A 16866-nucleotide genomic window follows, 5' to 3' on the forward strand; every position below is an offset into this window, starting at 1 on the left:
TTATTATTACCACTCCTAATAGCAGCAGCTATAGGTCAGATACTGTTATTATTACCACTCCTAATAGCAGCAGCTATAGGTCAGATACTGTTATTATTACCACTCCTAATAGCAGCAGCTATAGGTCTGATACTGTTACCACTCCTAATAGCAGCAGCTATAGGTCAGATACTGTTACCACTCCTAATAGCAGCAGCTATAGGTCAGATACTGTTATTATTACATTTACATTACATTTAAGTCATTTAGCAGACGCTCTTATCCAGAGCGACTTACAAATTGGTGCATTCACCTTATGATATCCAGTGGAACAACCACTTTACAATAGTGCATCTAAATCTTTTAAGGGGGGGTTAGAAGGATTACTTTATCCTATCCCAGGTATTCCTTAAAGAGGTGGGGTTTCAGGTGTCTACGGAAGGTGGTGATTGACTCCGCTGTCCTGGCGTCGTGAGGGAGCTTGTTCCACCATTGGGGTGCCAGAGCAGCGAACAGTTTTGACTGGGCTGAGCGGGAACTGTGCTTCCGCAGAGGTAGGGGGGCCAGCAGGCCAGAGGTGGATGAACGCAGTGCCCTTGTTTGGGTGTAGGGCCTGATCAGAGCCTGAAGGTATGGAGGTGCCGTTCCCTTCACAGCTCCGTAGGCAATCACCATGGTCTTGTAGCGGATGCGAGCTTCAACTGGAAGCCAGTGGAGAGAGCGGAGGAGCGGGGTGACGTGAGAGAACTTGGGAAGGTTGAATACCACTCCCAATAGCAGCAGCTATAGGTCAGATACTGTTACCACTCCTAATAGCAGCAGCTATAGGTCAGATACTGTCACTGTTACCACTCCTAATACAGACAGTATTATTATGGTAGATACGTGTTTGTTGTCTCTTCACTGGTGTGTGTATCTCTGTCCAGGTGTGGCATGCTGTCTGAGGCAGGTGGACCGTACAGGGAAACTCCTGCCCCCAGGTACTATGACGCTCACACATTAACACATACAAACAATTAAGACGAAGTAAGAGTTATATGTATTGATGCAGGGCTCAACATACAGGGCTGCCTGCTGGCCCGGGGAGGTTTTGGAAGCCCTCCGGGCCAGTCAAACCGCCACGTCAATGACCCCCCAAAGTAATATTGTAATAATGATATTTTCAATCTAGATTATATGTATAATTGTTGAAAAAACAGACACATTCCCAAAGCTGTTAGTTTGTTATGTAGATTATCACACGCTCACGGACTAGTTCATCTGTCGGGCAGCAAGAGTGAGCAGCTCGCCACTGGTTGTCGTGTGGAGCGGCACACAGAAGAAGAACAGTAGTATGGTTGCTGGTAGGGTATGTAGGAAAGATGTTTCAACTTAGCATTTACTGACAGATACTATAAGGCAACAATGGGTATGTAAAACAAGTTTTTAAGATGTTTGGCCCAAGTCTTGGTTAAATCTTTGCAATGCACAGTTTCGTCATCATGCTCTGTTTGAATGACCGTATCTCAAGGCTTTCCATAACCTTCCCAGTTAAATGTTGACTACACAGGAGGCCTACCTGGCACAGTTCTTTCAAGAAGATTTGTGTCAATAGGGTGGGCATTTGTTTTGCCATCACATGTATATTGTAGGCTCCATGGTACAGTAGCTCTACACTGCTAGACAAACACAATGGTCTCTTGCAAGGTGAGCAATTTAATAAAAAATAAACATAAGCATTGTTGGGACTTAAAATATTCAATTTTTGTTGTTTTTCTATAAATAAATAAATAAATAAGTGTGATTTTGATAGTGAAAACCTGAGAACTCGGAAACCGGGAAAAACGAACTGTAGGTAAAGATAAAACTGATTTAATTGGCCCTACAACTGTAGCTAAAGATACAACTGATTTTATTGGCCCTACAACTGTAGCTAAAGATAAAACTGATTTAATTGGCCCTACAACTGTAGCTAAAGATACAACTGATTTTATTGGCCCTACAACTGTAGCTAAAGATAAAACTGATTTAATTGGCCCTACAACTGTAGCTAAAGATACAACTGATTTTATTGGCCCTACAACTGTAGCTAAAGATAAAACTGATTTTATTGGCCCTACAACTGTAGCCTGCTGACTGTTCAAAATCGCAACAATAACACAACACCCTTTTTGAGATTGCGGGAAGTTTTATTTTTCCCTCCAATCAATCAATTTAAATGTGATATTGTCAAGTAAAATGTAATTATTTGTGTATGGGTGGTAGGTTATTATAGGTTAGCTTGCTCAGCCTGCAAACTAAAGATAAAATCACCTGACATTGATTTTTTGGGGGGGCAGTGGCTTTCATTTGGCAATGGCCCGGTGTGCCACTGGTAATTTACCTGAATGTCAAGCCCTGTTTGTGTTTGTGTGTTGCCTCCCCCAGTGTGTGAGGAGCTGAGTGTTCGTGACGCTGGGGTTAGGCTGATGACCTCCCTGTCCCTCTGTCCTGGAACGGCCCCCAAAGACACACAGATGTTCCTGTACTTCAGCGTGGGGACAGCACCCTCCTCTGGCTTGGAGGGGGAAATCATTGTAGAGCGGTCCAGCACAGTTAAACAGGTGGGGAATGACTGCGTATCGTTTGGTCTGCTGGTTGGTCTATCTGCCTGCGTGTGTCTGTCTCTCTGTCAGACAGTGTATCTGGTTCTCTGCTAATGAGTGCTAATCCTATCCATACATCCTATTGTAGTGTCTGAAGAAAATGTTGGAGTCAGCAAGACTTGAAGGTAAAACTATTGGATTATAGAGTGTGTGCATTTGTGTTAATGGTGTCGGGTTAATGGTGTAAGGGTAATGGTGTCGGGTTAATGGTGTGTGTGTGTTGTGTGTACAGGGGACGGTTGGCATCTAAGGAGGCTGGACTGGTGTGAGGAGGTGGGAGAGGCTTTGATGGACGAGGTCAGTAACCAGAATGATAAAACTGGTTGTTTGGATGCTGATTGGTTGATACAGGGAGTTATTCATGACAATCCCCCGGGTAATGCCTGTTAACAGTTTAATTTGAGTTATCAATGCTCCTTCATCGTCCCACAGCCCAGCCAGGCAATTAATAAGCTTGATCTCCCCTGGGACAAAAATGTCTCAACCATTGAGGTTTGTCTAAGCCTTGTTGCCTGCCCCGCCGACCTGTGCAACAACGTTGCAGGTTTTTTTGTTTGCGATCTCCACCGTGCCATAGAGAATGATCGTGTCCAGAGGAGACTCATTATAATGGATATATCCAAAGAAATGGCAATAGAGGTAAAGGTAATACAAACGGAAATGCGCATAGTTTGCTGTCAGTTCAGCTGCTTAACATAATTGTGTGTTCGCTTTAGTTGACTAGTTGGCAAAGGAGAAGAAGCCAACTTGCATAACAAAAAGTGTTTTTCTTAGAACGGACGACCAGCCCGCTTGGCTGACAACTTCAGAATCTCAGAACTAACGACTGGCTTTTGCCTGGACTATATCGTCTGGTGGAAGGATGAAATAAAACAAATGTACTCATTAAAACATATATATTTTTTATGAAAACAGGTTCATCTTTTTTTATAGGTCGGCAATTGTTTTGTTAAAGCAATAAGGGCCCTCGAACCCGGGGATTATCGTGAATAACACCGTCCTAAGGGCCGTTTCCTCGGACCTCCGCTTCGCGTCAGGCTTAAGAACAGGCCATAGTCGAGTGTTATTCTCACGATAATCCCTGGGTCCTAATAAATTATTGGTTCAGCGAAATCAGGAAGTGGGATACATTTTCCGCTCTCTTTTTCACTCACTGCCACAATCTCTCTCGTTTCTTCCCCAGGAGGCGTCTCTCTCAGAGCTGAAGATGAGTCATGGAGACACTCTGGTGATTACTGAGGGACGACTTCCTCCCAAGGTACACTCAACTTCCTGTTCTCTTACAACCCCATTTACTCTCTACAGACACGTATTCCCTCTCTCACGTCCCCCCCCCCCCTCTCTCTCTCTCAGGGTTTTCTGAAGCTGTCAGTCTGGCTGTATGTGGAGCCGAGCGCCTACCCCGTTGTCTCTATGGAAACAGAGGTCAACGGCATGGCCGCGGTGTCCACGGAGGGTCAGAGGTTGGAGGTCATGACTGCAGGTGAGACACACACACACACACACACACACAGTATGAAACCAAGTTCACTGGTTAAAATGTGTGTGTGTTTAGTGGGCGGAGCCATGGTGGAGCTGAGGACTGTGGGACAGGTGGAGATCTCAGAGGAGGCTACACTGGAAGAGCTGAAGACTCAGGTAGTCTGTGTGTGTGTGTTGATACTGCTCCTTCTAGCGAGTGTATGTCCATGCTGTGTGTGTTAATACTCTGTGTGTTAGGTGCTGACCCTGCCGGCGCTGCAGAATGTGTGTGTGCCCACTCCTGCGTTTCTGCGTGTGTGGCAGCTGGAGGGACAGAGACTAACATGTATCCTCAGAGGACAACAACACACACTCAGGTACACACACACTCCTCCCTCTCACGTCTGCCCATCTCCTCTCGTACCTTTCTTTTTCTCAACAACAAGTATCTGTTCACAGGAAGTTGAAGTTGAGCAGTGGGGTGGAGTTTTGTGTGCAGCAGCTACTGAGAGAAGAGGATCTTGGGTAAGCCTGGGGTTATTCTACTCTCATTGGTCAGTTAAGCAGATACCGGAAGCATGATTTCTGGATCTGTTGTTATCCCTCCCTCGCTCTTTTCTTCCTCTCCCTCCATCTTATTGCCCCATTTCCCCCCTCCCCCAGTCCAAAGGAGGTGTTGCTGCGTGTCCAGATCGGGGTGCCAGGGGAGAGGGGTTACTACCCTCCAGAGGAACTGGTCTGGGATGCTTCTCGAGACCCTTCCCCCAGATCGCTACGCTCTGCCCTGGCCTCAACATACGGCCTCTCTCCTGACTCCCTGCTACTGGCCAAGCACCAGCCACACACACACACCTGGGAGACTTTCTCCAACTGGGTAAGAGATGTAGATGTAGGGAGGGAAGCCTGATGTTTTGTTGTCACTCTCCTGTGGTTTATTGTATGACTCTTCCTGGCGCGTGTTGATGATGCGTGCACACAGAGCCAGCAGGTGTCCAAACGGAAGAAGAAGAAAAAGGCGGAGTCTCTGCTTGGAGCGCCTTTCCACCTTAAAGACGGTGACATCATCGGTGTCAAGGTAACAAATGCACCTCTATGGTTCATCGTATTGGTTGCTTTCCAGCCTGCTCTGCTTTAATTGGACAGAACTTGCTTGTTGAATGTGACATGGTTTTCTGATTGGCTAATACGTCGACAGTAACATGGTGTTTTCTGATTGGACAGAACCTGTTGATTGACAATAACCGGGACTTTAGCACCCAACAGGATGAGCAGAGGTTGAGGGAAGAGAAGGAGCAACGCAGGAAAGGGTGGGGCTTCTTAAAAGATCCAATGAGACTCAGGTCACAGTGTTGACACTGCTTTTCGTGTATGACATTAGCTTTACAAGAAAGTGTATTTATAGTTAAAGTTAATATAAATACATAAGTAAATATATACATTTTACATTGATACTATTTCCTTTTTACTCCTGTAGAGGGCAGTGTGCAGGGGCTGAAGTTGAGACCAACCGAGGGGTGGGACCAGAGAAGAAGATGGGGCCAATCAAGGCCAGAAAGCCTGAGGTGGCCCTGTCAATCAACGTGGGGGTGTTCAGATAGCCTCGCCTCACACACACATACAGTACACATGCGCACACACAGACTTTCTCACCGTGGCATCGCTCAACATCATGAACAATCTTCTGGACGTCTGTTTGTACGCCAAACATTTTTGATAATGTGTTCACACAGCATGACCCCCCATAGATCTGCTATCTACTGCTAGTGTAGGTCTGGTGGTGGGATGACTTACAGGTTCACTATACAGACCTCTGTCTACTCAATGTCACAAGCTGCAGTCTCTGACTATTCCTTCATCTCTCTGTCACTACCTCTGGATCCCTTCTCCCCTCTACATGAGACCCAATAGGAACCAGTGTTTCTACATGAGATCCAATAGGAACCAGTATTTCCACTCATAGTACTGGGTGTATTACATATATATTGTTATGTATTTACAGTATCTGCTGATTAGTTTGCAATGGTACACACCACAGAGGTATAGATATGTACCAGTAGATTATAGATAATATATACACCTATATTTCTAATAAGAGTTAGTGGGTTTATATTCATGCCTTAACATGGACGAGCCACAATTCAGCTCAGTCCAGAATAGTCCTCCCTACCTCATTTCTCTACCTCTGTTGCGCCCTCTCTCGCTCTACCTTTCTTTCCCTCCTAACTTCATCTTCGCTTAGTGGTCTCACCCTATCGCCATTTTCCTTTCATGGGAAAGAGTCCCATGTGTTTTCTCTGTATCCCATCATGCCTCTGTACCGGAGTTGATCACGTTAATCATATGATAATTATGTTTGTTTCATGCAGTGGGTGTGTGTGGACGGACTTCAGGGAGTTAAAATAATGAATGGATCATTTAACTAATATGTCATACATAACTTTTAGAAATGGCGGTTGGACAGCGAATACGAGCGACTTTGTTTTGGATTATGAGATTATTTGATTTCCTAACTAATCTGATGTTTTTATTTTTGCATTTGCTGTAAGAATAACTTAAGTTAGTTTTGAGTACAGTATGACTTCTACTTGTGGTGTGGGTCAGTGCCAAGAAGCAAGGTTTGACAGATGGAGAGTTTTTTGTGTTTTGGATTAAATACAGAATAAAACAGATCAAGGTGCATGTTTGCAAATCTTGTTTTATTTCTTTTGAAGTCATGATGCATGTTTACAGACCTTTATCATTTGCATATTCTCTGCTGCAACCACGAATCATTGTAGGCCAACACATTTGAATTTACAACATGTTGCCAGTGCCAAGAAGCAAATTCTCCATACAACCATCATATTTAGCTATACCAAAACAATGCTTATCAAACATGCTGAACAATTAATCAAATTGCCATCTCTGGACTATTTACATTGACTGACCCCCCTTTGTTTTGTCCACTGCTGCTACTCGCTGTTTATTATCTATGCATAGTCACTTCACCCCTACCTACATGTACAAATGACCTCGACTAACCTGTACCCCGCACATTGACTTGGTACTGGTACCCCCTTTTATATAGCCTCGTTATTTTTATTCTGTTACTTTTTATTTTAGTTTTTACTTTAGTTTATTTAGTAAATATTTTCTTAACTCTTTCTTGAGCTACATTGTTGGTTAAGGGCTTGTAAGTAAGCATTTCACAGTAAGGTCTACAACTGTTGTATTCGGCGCTTGTGACAAACAGGATTTAATTTGACATAAATGATGTGTGATACTGACCTGTCCTGGGTTAGGTGGTGACAGGGCTGTGGGAGGTGTTGCTTTCAGCATCATGTTGTGCATTATGATCTGATGCATTCTGCATCAACATCAGCTCCACCATGTCTAACACACACACACTCACACACACTCACACAAGTAGCTGCATTTGGCATTTGTGTGTGCGTGTACCTTTGATGCTCCCAGACCTTGGTGCAGGGTAAGGCTGAGGAGGGGGTATCTGTTGTATGAGGGGCTGTTGCTGTGGTAACTGCTGTATGAAGGTAGTAGGCTGCTGTGGCAACTACAGACCAAGAGAGAAATGGCATCAGCTGTCTGTGTGTAAGAGGGAAAGAGGAAAAAGCAGAGCTAGAGGGAGAGAAAAATAAGGATTTTTGTCTCACCATTTGCTGGGGGTGCAGGGGCAGGCTGGTAGATCTGGATGGGGGCCGGAGGCAGAAGGACGGGAGGAGGTCTGGGCGATACCGTCTCCCTGTCCCACCCCAGGTGTGAGGTCCCACCCCCACTCTCCCGTCCCCAATTTACCTGTAGCTCTTTAGCCGTACGTCACACACCTTTCGATCAGCTCTCAGTCTCTACGCCAAACGGAGACCACTTACCTGGTTACTAAGGGACACAACTGTTTATGCCAACCAAGCCACGCCTACTGCTTGGTTACCTTTCCTGGTTTTGGTGTTGATCCTAGGTTCTGGTTTACCATCTGAGCCTACACAAGCAGTGTATTTCTCTTGAACAACCCAGTAAGGCAATTCAAGAAATGTAAGGGTCAGTGAAATTGTTTGGGATAAGAATAGAAAGTAATATATGCAATCAACACACAGACTGTTAGAAATTGGTATAGACTTGGGTGGTCATTTAATCATACCAGATTGGCACCCAAATAGGGTCTGGAATGAGAAGCTCTGGGCTGAAAATGTATAAATTGAGTCTTTATTGGAGGGATTGGAGCTCTTCTCCTGTCCAAAAACTTGGACCCGGACCCAGGGACAAACTTTATAATTTGGAGGCCCCAGGCAGAGGCCAGTCTGAGGACCCCCCACCCCTCCTCATTTAAAAAAAATATTTATAGTAAAGACATTTATTTAACTGTAAAAAATATATGACCTTTTAACCCCGTTGAGTCTATGGGCCCGGGGCTGTGTTTCTACTGAGCTAACATATGGAATTGTTTTAAGATGGTCATACCAAGGATCATTTAGCTATTTACTTTAGAATTTTAGGACCCATGTAGGTATCAAAAATATATGAAAAAAATGATTTAATGGAACATTGAATTTGGCCTTACTGCTGTTTTTTGTATTATTTATTTATGCCTCAAGCAGAGATTTTTATTTCTGTTTAATGGTAAATCCGCCGGTGCCCGGACCTGAAAACAATCAGACCCATACCCGAATGGCCCCGAGGACAACCCGAGCTAGATACGACCCATACCCTAACATACCAGAGTGACAAAACAAAATTATCAGCCAAGTTGCTCTTGTAGTTAACGAATAGGTCAATATATGTTGGCTAGGCCTTCTATAAGTCAATACATTCACCTTAATAGCTTAAAATAAATATGCTATAGGGCAGGGGTACTCAACTCTTACCCTATGAGGGCCGGAGCCAGCTGGTTTTCTGTTCTACCTGATAGTTAATTACACCCATTTGGTGTCCCAGGTCTAAATCAGTGCCCGATTGGAGGGGAACAATGGAACAAAAAGTACTGGAACTGGCTTTGAGGTCCAGCGTTGAGTTTGAAGGCTATAGGTTATATAGAGCCATGATCATGTCCATTCGGGCCCACTCTGGTTTATCGGCTGTAGTTACATAGACCCAAGACCAGACGACAATCAAAGGCTGTGTTCACACAGGCAGCCCAATTCTAATCAAAATTTACTGGGTGAGAGGGGCTGGTTTCGGTGCCAATGCACCACACAACCAATAAACAAAGCACACTGACTTCGTGCACTTCAATGTCATGGTTTGTCTTTTCAACACCACAGTAAATACACTAGTCCCCAGGTCCAGAACAGAGGCTGGGAAACGCACAGTATTAAATAGAGCCATGACTACATGGAACTCTGCCACAACAGGTAACAAGTTTTTAAAAAGCAGTTAAAAGAACACCTTACTGCACAAAGGGGACTGAGAAGAGACACAGACATGTTATATATATTGTATTGTAATTTGCACTGTACTATGTATTTGTCCTAGATATTGTGTGTATGTACTGATATGTAGGCTATGTGTGACATTTTAAATGTATTTTGGTCCTTGACTAATAATGTTCTGTACTATGTATTATGTCATGTTTATGTGGACCCCAGGAAAAGTAGCTCATGCTTTTGCAGTGGCTAATGGTGATTCTAATAAATACCAAGTGTCAATCTCGACAAACAGAAAATACATTCCTACCTAGCTTGTAGGCTTACCCAGTACAGAATGTAGGGCTTGACTTTTTGGTGTTTTGTAACAGATGTCTCTTTCCATTCATCAATTTGGCTGCTGCACAGTTTGGATTGATTGATTTTATTTGTCAGTATAAAAAAAATCATAAATTGTGGTCCATATTTTTTTTTTTTACATAAATACATAGACACATTACAGAGATAGACATGAAAAAATGCTCATCTTCCAGATGAGTATGAGGGGGAGTTTAAGTACAATTCTTACAAGCTTGTTTGGCTGGTACAGAAGCTTATTCTTTAGATGTTTGGGGCTGCTGGTGAACCGTGATGTGCAGGCATATTCAAAGTGACACTGGACTTGCACATTAGCAAGGTTTCCATCCAATTGGGAACAGACTCATGTGAATATTCAAAAATCGAAATAAAACAATATGCCTAGGGCCTCCCAAGTGGCGCAGCAGTCTAAGGCACTGCATTGCAGTCACTACAGTCTCGGTTCGAGGCTGTGTTACAGCTGGCTGTGACTGGGAGACTCATGAGGCAGCACACAATTGGCCCAGCGTCGTCCAGGTTAGGGGAGGGTTTGGCTGGCCCGGGATTTCCTTATTCCATAACGCTCTAGTGACTCCTTGTGAAGGAGAGCTTGCAAGCTGACTTCAGTCACCAGTTGGCCAGTGTTTCATCTGACATATTTGTGTGGCTGGCTTCCGGGTTAAGTGAGCAGTGCGGGTTTGGTGCTGGACAACATTAAAATTGTAACAAATATATATAGCCTCTAGAAAACAGAGAAGATTAGGCCTAACCCCAGAGAGATAGAGAAATACCAGTGGCATGCTACGACACCAACATGCATGTCTTTATGTCAGATGGTTGCTGCATCTGCTATACATATTTAGACAATTTTTTAAATCAAAATATTTTGTATAAAGAGAAGTATTACAGGAGTAACTCTAGTAGGCCTGAAACAGTCTTCCTCCCCTCAAGTTCACCTGTCGGAATCAGTTGGAGTGCTGGGGCGCACTGCCGTCATATCATAGGCCTGCAGTAGCTAAAGCTTAATAATAGCCAAACCAAACCTCCACAAACATTTCTAAACTTTATTAGCGTAATATCAAAAGTAAGTCTAACCATTATTTATAGGGAAAGTATGAGCAGAAGAGCAGATGTAAACCAGGGAAAAACGCACTACCCTCCCATGTGCCCAATAAATAAAAAAATAGTTTGACAACCCTCCCTATTTGGACCCCCCTCCCCCAGTACATTTCGATGTGTCTATAACTGGTATTTTGACCAATCAGATCAACTCTGAAAAGATCTCACTGAAAATATTAGAGGAAAAAAATATCTGAATTGTGCTGCCTGTGTAAATGCAACTAAACCGGAATCAACCTGCACAAGTTTGAAATTTGGACCCGGACCTGGTATTCGTGTTCGGGTGGACCCATGAAGAGCTCTAATATGTAGTTAGTGGACAAAATCCGTAGTCAAGATACCTCAGTTGACAGTTGAATTTGGGAAACACAACGCTTTGCTGCTACTGGTTACCTAATTTCCCCCGGGCATTTAGTGCGCCGTTTGCATAGGTGGAGTAGTTGGTTTAAAAAGCTTCATGGTCCAGTCAAAAACAGGCACATATTTTTAAAATAGAGGTGAATGGGTGGACTATTTTTGTAACTCTCTACATGTATTGGCTAATTTATTTTTCAATCAAAGTTTAGCTTCACCGTTCAGTCCTCTGATTGGTTGGTAACTTGTCAGTCAGGGACCTGTAGAATGTGGGAGGGAGTTATTTACAGTGCATGTAAACAGTAAGAGAGCATGATTTCCATTGGCTGGGAAATTCGCTCCCGAGTGTGTTGATTGGCCATATTAGCGGAGGAAACTTGATAAAGGCGGTGCGAAAAACGACATGGCGGCCATATTGAATTTCATATTGACAGTTGTTCCAAAGATTTTCCATCCGAGGTACAAGAAAGTGGAAGGTTTTAGTGGAATAATCAGCGATTTCAGGACATTTGTCCTTAACCTTTAATGGTTGTGTTTCAACCAAGACATGGACGAAGATGAACGACAGAGGAAACTAGAAGCTGGAAGAGCAAAGGTTTGTAACGATTTTATGGGTAATGCATCAAAGTAGCTATCTAGCCAACAAGCTAACCTAGCTTAACGTATCAGTATCAGCAACATTGTCGTACAATAAAGTAATAGGTTGCAGTTGCTTGATAGAGGGCTTTGAGTAAGGTAAAGTTTTAGCTACAAATTGAATCTCTAACAAAGCTAGCTAACTACATTACATGTAGCTATGGTTAGCCGAGTCTAAACTAGCTACAGTGTAGTAACTAGCTAAACACTTTGCTATTCATGAATCATAATGCCCCACTTTGTGGCTTACTAAACAAATGTTAGTATTGTTCTATCGTTGACTCAACAACCCAGCTGACGTTACACTGCCTATTTTAACTACCCTATTGTTTCATCTACTATTTTAATAACTTACTTTGATAAATGACTTAACTAAATGCACCCAGTTTACTACGGTTTATTAACTTAGTTAGCATTTGGCTAGTTGCTGTATAAACGGTTTCCTATTCAGTTTGCTACCCCAGCCCAAATATATTTCCCTTCTGTTTACTGACTAGTGTGGGCCGTTTACAGGAAGAGTATCATCCCTGTTTATCAAATCGATGCAGGTGATGATGGCAGGAGGATTTGGATAGTCTGTGTAACGTTATGTGGTTGCTTTTAACATACACATTCTCTGCACAACTCTGCGAATATAATCCGATATTTGCAATACATGCAGAGGTGTGAAACACTACCACTGAGGTTTAACATCTCAGGACCAGGCAGGCCAATGTAATATAACGACCCTATAATCCGCGCAGACCTTAGCGAAAATGTCTTGACCTGTCACCTGAGCATCAAGTCTTGCACTCTGCGCGCATCAACCCTACCGTTCCCCACAACGGTGTCTATATAGCTTCAGGTATGTCCCCTGCTTGGGGTGGCATTCTCCCAGCAGTTGTTGTTAATTTAGATATGCATGTGCTATAGATTGAGGAATCTGACCGCCTCACCAGAGTCTTGAACTGATGCATGACCTACCTATTTTTGGCACACCTCATACCTGGGCGATTCTCACGCAGCTGAGTTGGTATGACTTCCTTCACAATAACTTCATTGATAAACCATTGTTATACCTTATGACAGAAATCCACCAACATGCAGCCCAGTCAGTTGGTAAGTGGTGTGAGATACAGGCTCTTGGGTTGTGGTGATTCTGTCTATTGATCTAGAACAGGGGTGGCCAACCTTCATCCAGGAGAGATACTGAGTATTATTCAGGCTTTTGCACCAGCCCTGCTCCAACACACCCGATTCAGCTAATCAAGGTCCTGGTGAGCAGCTGATTAGCAGCAAAAAGCCTGTGTTAGCTGCAGCTCTGCATGCGGAAGGTTTGCTACCCCCTGGTCTATCTATGGGATCTATTAATCTGTTTTGGGATGTTGTTGACTCATCACTGTCTTGCGTCTCTCTCTTTTTCAATGGGATTCTGTTTTGTGGACGGGACACATTTATAAAACTTTGCAGATAGAAATGCACCACGCAGAGACTTCTGTTCATTTATTTCCACATGATTGAAGTTGTCCCCCTAGACACTGATCCACCAGCAGTCTTCAGTTGTCCCCCTAGACACTGATCCACCAGCAGTCTTCAGTTGTCCCCCTAGACACTGATCCACCAGCAGTCTTCAGTTGTCCCCCTAGACACTGATCCACCAGCAGTCTTCAGTTGTCCCCCTAGACACTGATCCACCAGCAGTCTTCAGTTGTCCCCCCTAATGGTTGAATTAGTGGAGGGCTCGCTGATATCATAGCAGGTGTGTCATTGTGAACACACACCATCAGATGGCGCCATGACACTAAAGCTGGCCTCTGGTCCTGGAGGACTCCCAACAGAACACATTTTTATTGTAACCCTGGACAGGTACACCTGATTCAACATGTCAGCTAATCATCAAGCCCTCAATGAGTTGAATGAGGCGTGTTTGTCGAGGGCTACAACGAAACTGTGTACTGTCTGTTGGCGGTACTTGAGAACCAGGGTTGGGAAACATTGGTCTAAAATAGTATAGAAAAAAGGGTTCAGTTTCAGACATAATCGAACACATTGGATCCCAGTAGGCCTTCTCTTGCAGTTAGCATCCCAACCCTGACATGGCACTTCTGAAGGAGCTAGTATGCCCTCAAATATAGCAACAGTATTAGAAAAGTTGAAAACTAATCAACAAATGGGCATGACATAGGCTGCAGTAGGCTTTTTCATGCTTGTCTGAATTGTGAAATCGTCAGTTAGCCACTTATGGCAGCTGTTGCTATGGTGACGTGCCACGTCTGCATCAGTTGTCTTTTGCTTTGAGGCAAACCAAGCTCCGGTCTTCAGTTTGAACACAAATAGCCTACATACGTACACACACAGCTGCCTGTCTGATAGTGTTAGTGTGTAGAGCAGCATGTTCGACTACAGCCAAGTCTAGCCTCACTTTATCACAGATACAGACACAGGAGGCTGTGGATGGTGAGTGGGTGTGTACAGTATCTGTTGAAAGCTGGGCAGACTTCAATCGAGTAGAAGCGCCCACATATAGAGATCAGGCATTGAAACACACACACACTCATGTGGGTCAGTAGCACTGCTCAATGCAACATGAGTCCTGGGGCTGGACATGGCATGGGTCGGCTTGTTACGGGTTTGCTCGGATTGGAACAAAACACGTGCTACCACACTGACACACACTTTGGGCTCAGGACAAAGCTCCTCCTGTGTTCTCTGCATTACACTGCCATCCCAACCCTCGGCGGGAGGTTGAACTGTCGTATTGAGACTAGTGTGCTTGTCTGCCTGTGTGTGTGTGTGTTTCAACTGTGTGTGATTGATAGATTGGTCTGATGGTTTGAAAGGGAAAGTGAGTGAGGGAGAGAAAAGGCTGCGTGAGGGAGAGAGAAGGCTGCGTGAGGGAGAGAAGGCTGCGTGAGGGAGAGAGAAGGCTGCGTGAGGGAGAGAGAAGGCTGCGTGAGGGAGAGAGAAGGCTGCGTGAGGGAGAGAAAAGGCTGCGTGAGGGAGAGAAAAGGCTGCGTGAGGGAGAGAGAAGGCTGCGTGAGGGAGAGAAAAGGCTGCGTGAGGGAGAGAGAAGGCTGCGTGAGGGAGAGAAAGGCTGCGTGAGGGAGGGAGAGAGGGGGAGGGAGCGAGAGTCAAGAGGTGGAGCGTTATACGAGGGTCTCTGAACCACTGTAATCTGATTTAAGCTGCTTATAGAAGAGGGGAGAGAGGGAGAGAGAGAGACCGGGATGCTGAAAGAGATGCAAAGAGAGATTGGATGCACAATTACACTGACTAAATCAGTGCACTTGGACTTCAAAATGTAAGGTTTTTCCGATCGCTTTGTTGGGAACCTTGTTGTCCAGTGATAGTGGTTTTGGGAGATCTATGGAGCGATGCTGGGAGGTTGACTGCTTTGGACTGGCAATGTGCTGGGGCTTTCATTCTCTCTGCTGGTTCAATCAGGGATGTCACCTGAGTGCTGGGAAGATGATCTGAATCAAACTCTTGTTCTTGCTCATTAGGCGGATGAAAACCTTCACCCCTTAAACCTCCAGCCTTTTCTGACTTCTTAAGTCACTGGGATGGTTGATTGAAACGTTGACCTTTTTATTCCCTGATCGGAATGATGGATTTGTACTTTGATGGACTTTTGGTGGACTCTAACCCCTGACTTCTAAGTTAACCCCTGACATGCTGATAGTGTGGTGGTGTTCGGCCCTCCTGACCTACGTGTCCCTCTACCTCTCCCTGTCCTTCCTGCGTAGCTTGCTAGCTTCCGACAGAAAAGGGCGAAAGGGGACGGTCAAGTCGCGCAGAAAAAGACGCAGAAGAGGAAGGGCCCGTCTCCAACGCAGAATGACGGCCCAGCGCAAGGTCGCCCCCTAGGGATGGACCTCCAGACAGACAGCAACGCCACACAGCAGGACCACGTGTGTAACCATGAGGTGAGCCTCTGGCTGAATGAATGAAAGGAATGTAAATATCCACACTGTTGCATAGGCTGACTATATAGTTTAATGCAGCATTTCGATCATAAGGTCTTTGTCAGATTTGATTGTATGCCAATCCAATCCCAACTCTATGAGCATCTATCTCTCCATGGGTCAGAACATGTCATTCGTTTCTCTGTGGAATCAAAATGAAAACGATTCAGAAGACAGATTGTCTACGGTGTCTGACCCATATGTCTCAACCTATGGATGTCAACTCAGCAGCCTCCTATGCTTTAGCAACCCCCCCACACATAGGGTAAAAATGGGTCACTAAACACAAAGATGCTTGTGGCGGCTGGTTGTCATAGCAACAAGAATGTGATTACTGTCAACTCTATGTACAGGCTTTAAAGGGGAAGTCCATCTAATTTCATGGAAATAATAAAGCAAGCCATCTGAGTTTGTTCAATGAGGTGTGTTTATGCAATGCTAGAACAAAAGCCTGCACCATCTGCATCACCCTACAGCTCTCAATGACTAATATTAGATGGTGACGCTGCTTTAAATGTATAGTTCACAACAATTAATCAAACGTGTCTAATTGTATAGATAGCCAAGCAGGTTGTCTATGAATATGTGCAATATGACTTGGTTTACTTAAACCCCCCCCCCAAAAAAAAATGTAACCCTTAAGGAACCACAACGTTTTGGTGAGACAGATCCGAGCCAACTTCCAGAGTTCCAGGGGCACTTGGAGCAACACCATCCCCAGGAGGGAAGCAGTGTCCTGGGGGAGCAGGCGGTCGGTGGGCAGCCTGAGGAGATGGAGGTTGTGGAAGACGATGTCCTAGTGGTTCACACTGGAAAATATCAACTCAAGGTACTTAACCGTACATACATACACAGTTTATTTAATCAATAAGGCCTGAGGAGGTGTGGTATATGGCCAATATACCACGGCTAAGGATACAGTGCCTGGACACAGCCCTTAGCTGTGGTATATTGGCCATATACCACAAATCCCCAAGGTGCCTTATTATAAACTGGTTACCAACATAATTAGACCAGTAAAAAGTGTTTAAAAAATTGTCATACACATGGTATACGGTC

General features: G+C 44.4%; 2 protein-coding genes across 3 annotated transcripts in view; both read left to right on the forward strand.

Annotated features, from left to right (window-relative positions):
• LOC106575363 (ubiquitin carboxyl-terminal hydrolase 40) overlaps positions 1 to 6741 on the forward strand; it is a 57362-nt gene extending 50621 nt beyond the window's left edge. For both annotated transcript variants that reach the window (XM_014151846.2, XM_014151847.2), the window contains exons 19-31: positions 906 to 959; positions 2386 to 2561; positions 2692 to 2728; positions 2836 to 2900; positions 3787 to 3861; positions 3957 to 4086; positions 4159 to 4241; positions 4323 to 4441; positions 4524 to 4589; positions 4728 to 4938; positions 5044 to 5139; positions 5286 to 5371; positions 5539 to 6741. In XM_014151846.2, the coding sequence (XP_014007321.2) occupies positions 906 to 959; positions 2386 to 2561; positions 2692 to 2728; positions 2836 to 2900; positions 3787 to 3861; positions 3957 to 4086; positions 4159 to 4241; positions 4323 to 4441; positions 4524 to 4589; positions 4728 to 4938; positions 5044 to 5139; positions 5286 to 5371; positions 5539 to 5662 (1322 nt within the window). In that variant the 3' untranslated portion in view covers positions 5663 to 6741. The remainder of the gene's footprint in view (positions 1 to 905; positions 960 to 2385; positions 2562 to 2691; positions 2729 to 2835; positions 2901 to 3786; positions 3862 to 3956; positions 4087 to 4158; positions 4242 to 4322; positions 4442 to 4523; positions 4590 to 4727; positions 4939 to 5043; positions 5140 to 5285; positions 5372 to 5538) is intronic.
• Positions 6742 to 11617: 4876 nt separating this feature from the next.
• Positions 11618 to 16866, forward strand: part of LOC106575364 (pericentrin) — a 35258-nt gene continuing 30009 nt past the window's right edge. The window contains 4 exon segments of the mRNA XM_045700379.1: positions 11618 to 11822; positions 12932 to 12961; positions 15589 to 15768; positions 16451 to 16636. Coding sequence (XP_045556335.1) covers positions 11775 to 11822; positions 12932 to 12961; positions 15589 to 15768; positions 16451 to 16636 — 444 coding nt within the window. The 5' untranslated portion in view covers positions 11618 to 11774.

The sequence above is a fragment of the Salmo salar genome, chromosome ssa17, assembly GCF_905237065.1.
Source record: "Salmo salar chromosome ssa17, Ssal_v3.1, whole genome shotgun sequence".
Taxonomy (NCBI): domain Eukaryota; kingdom Metazoa; phylum Chordata; class Actinopteri; order Salmoniformes; family Salmonidae; genus Salmo; species Salmo salar.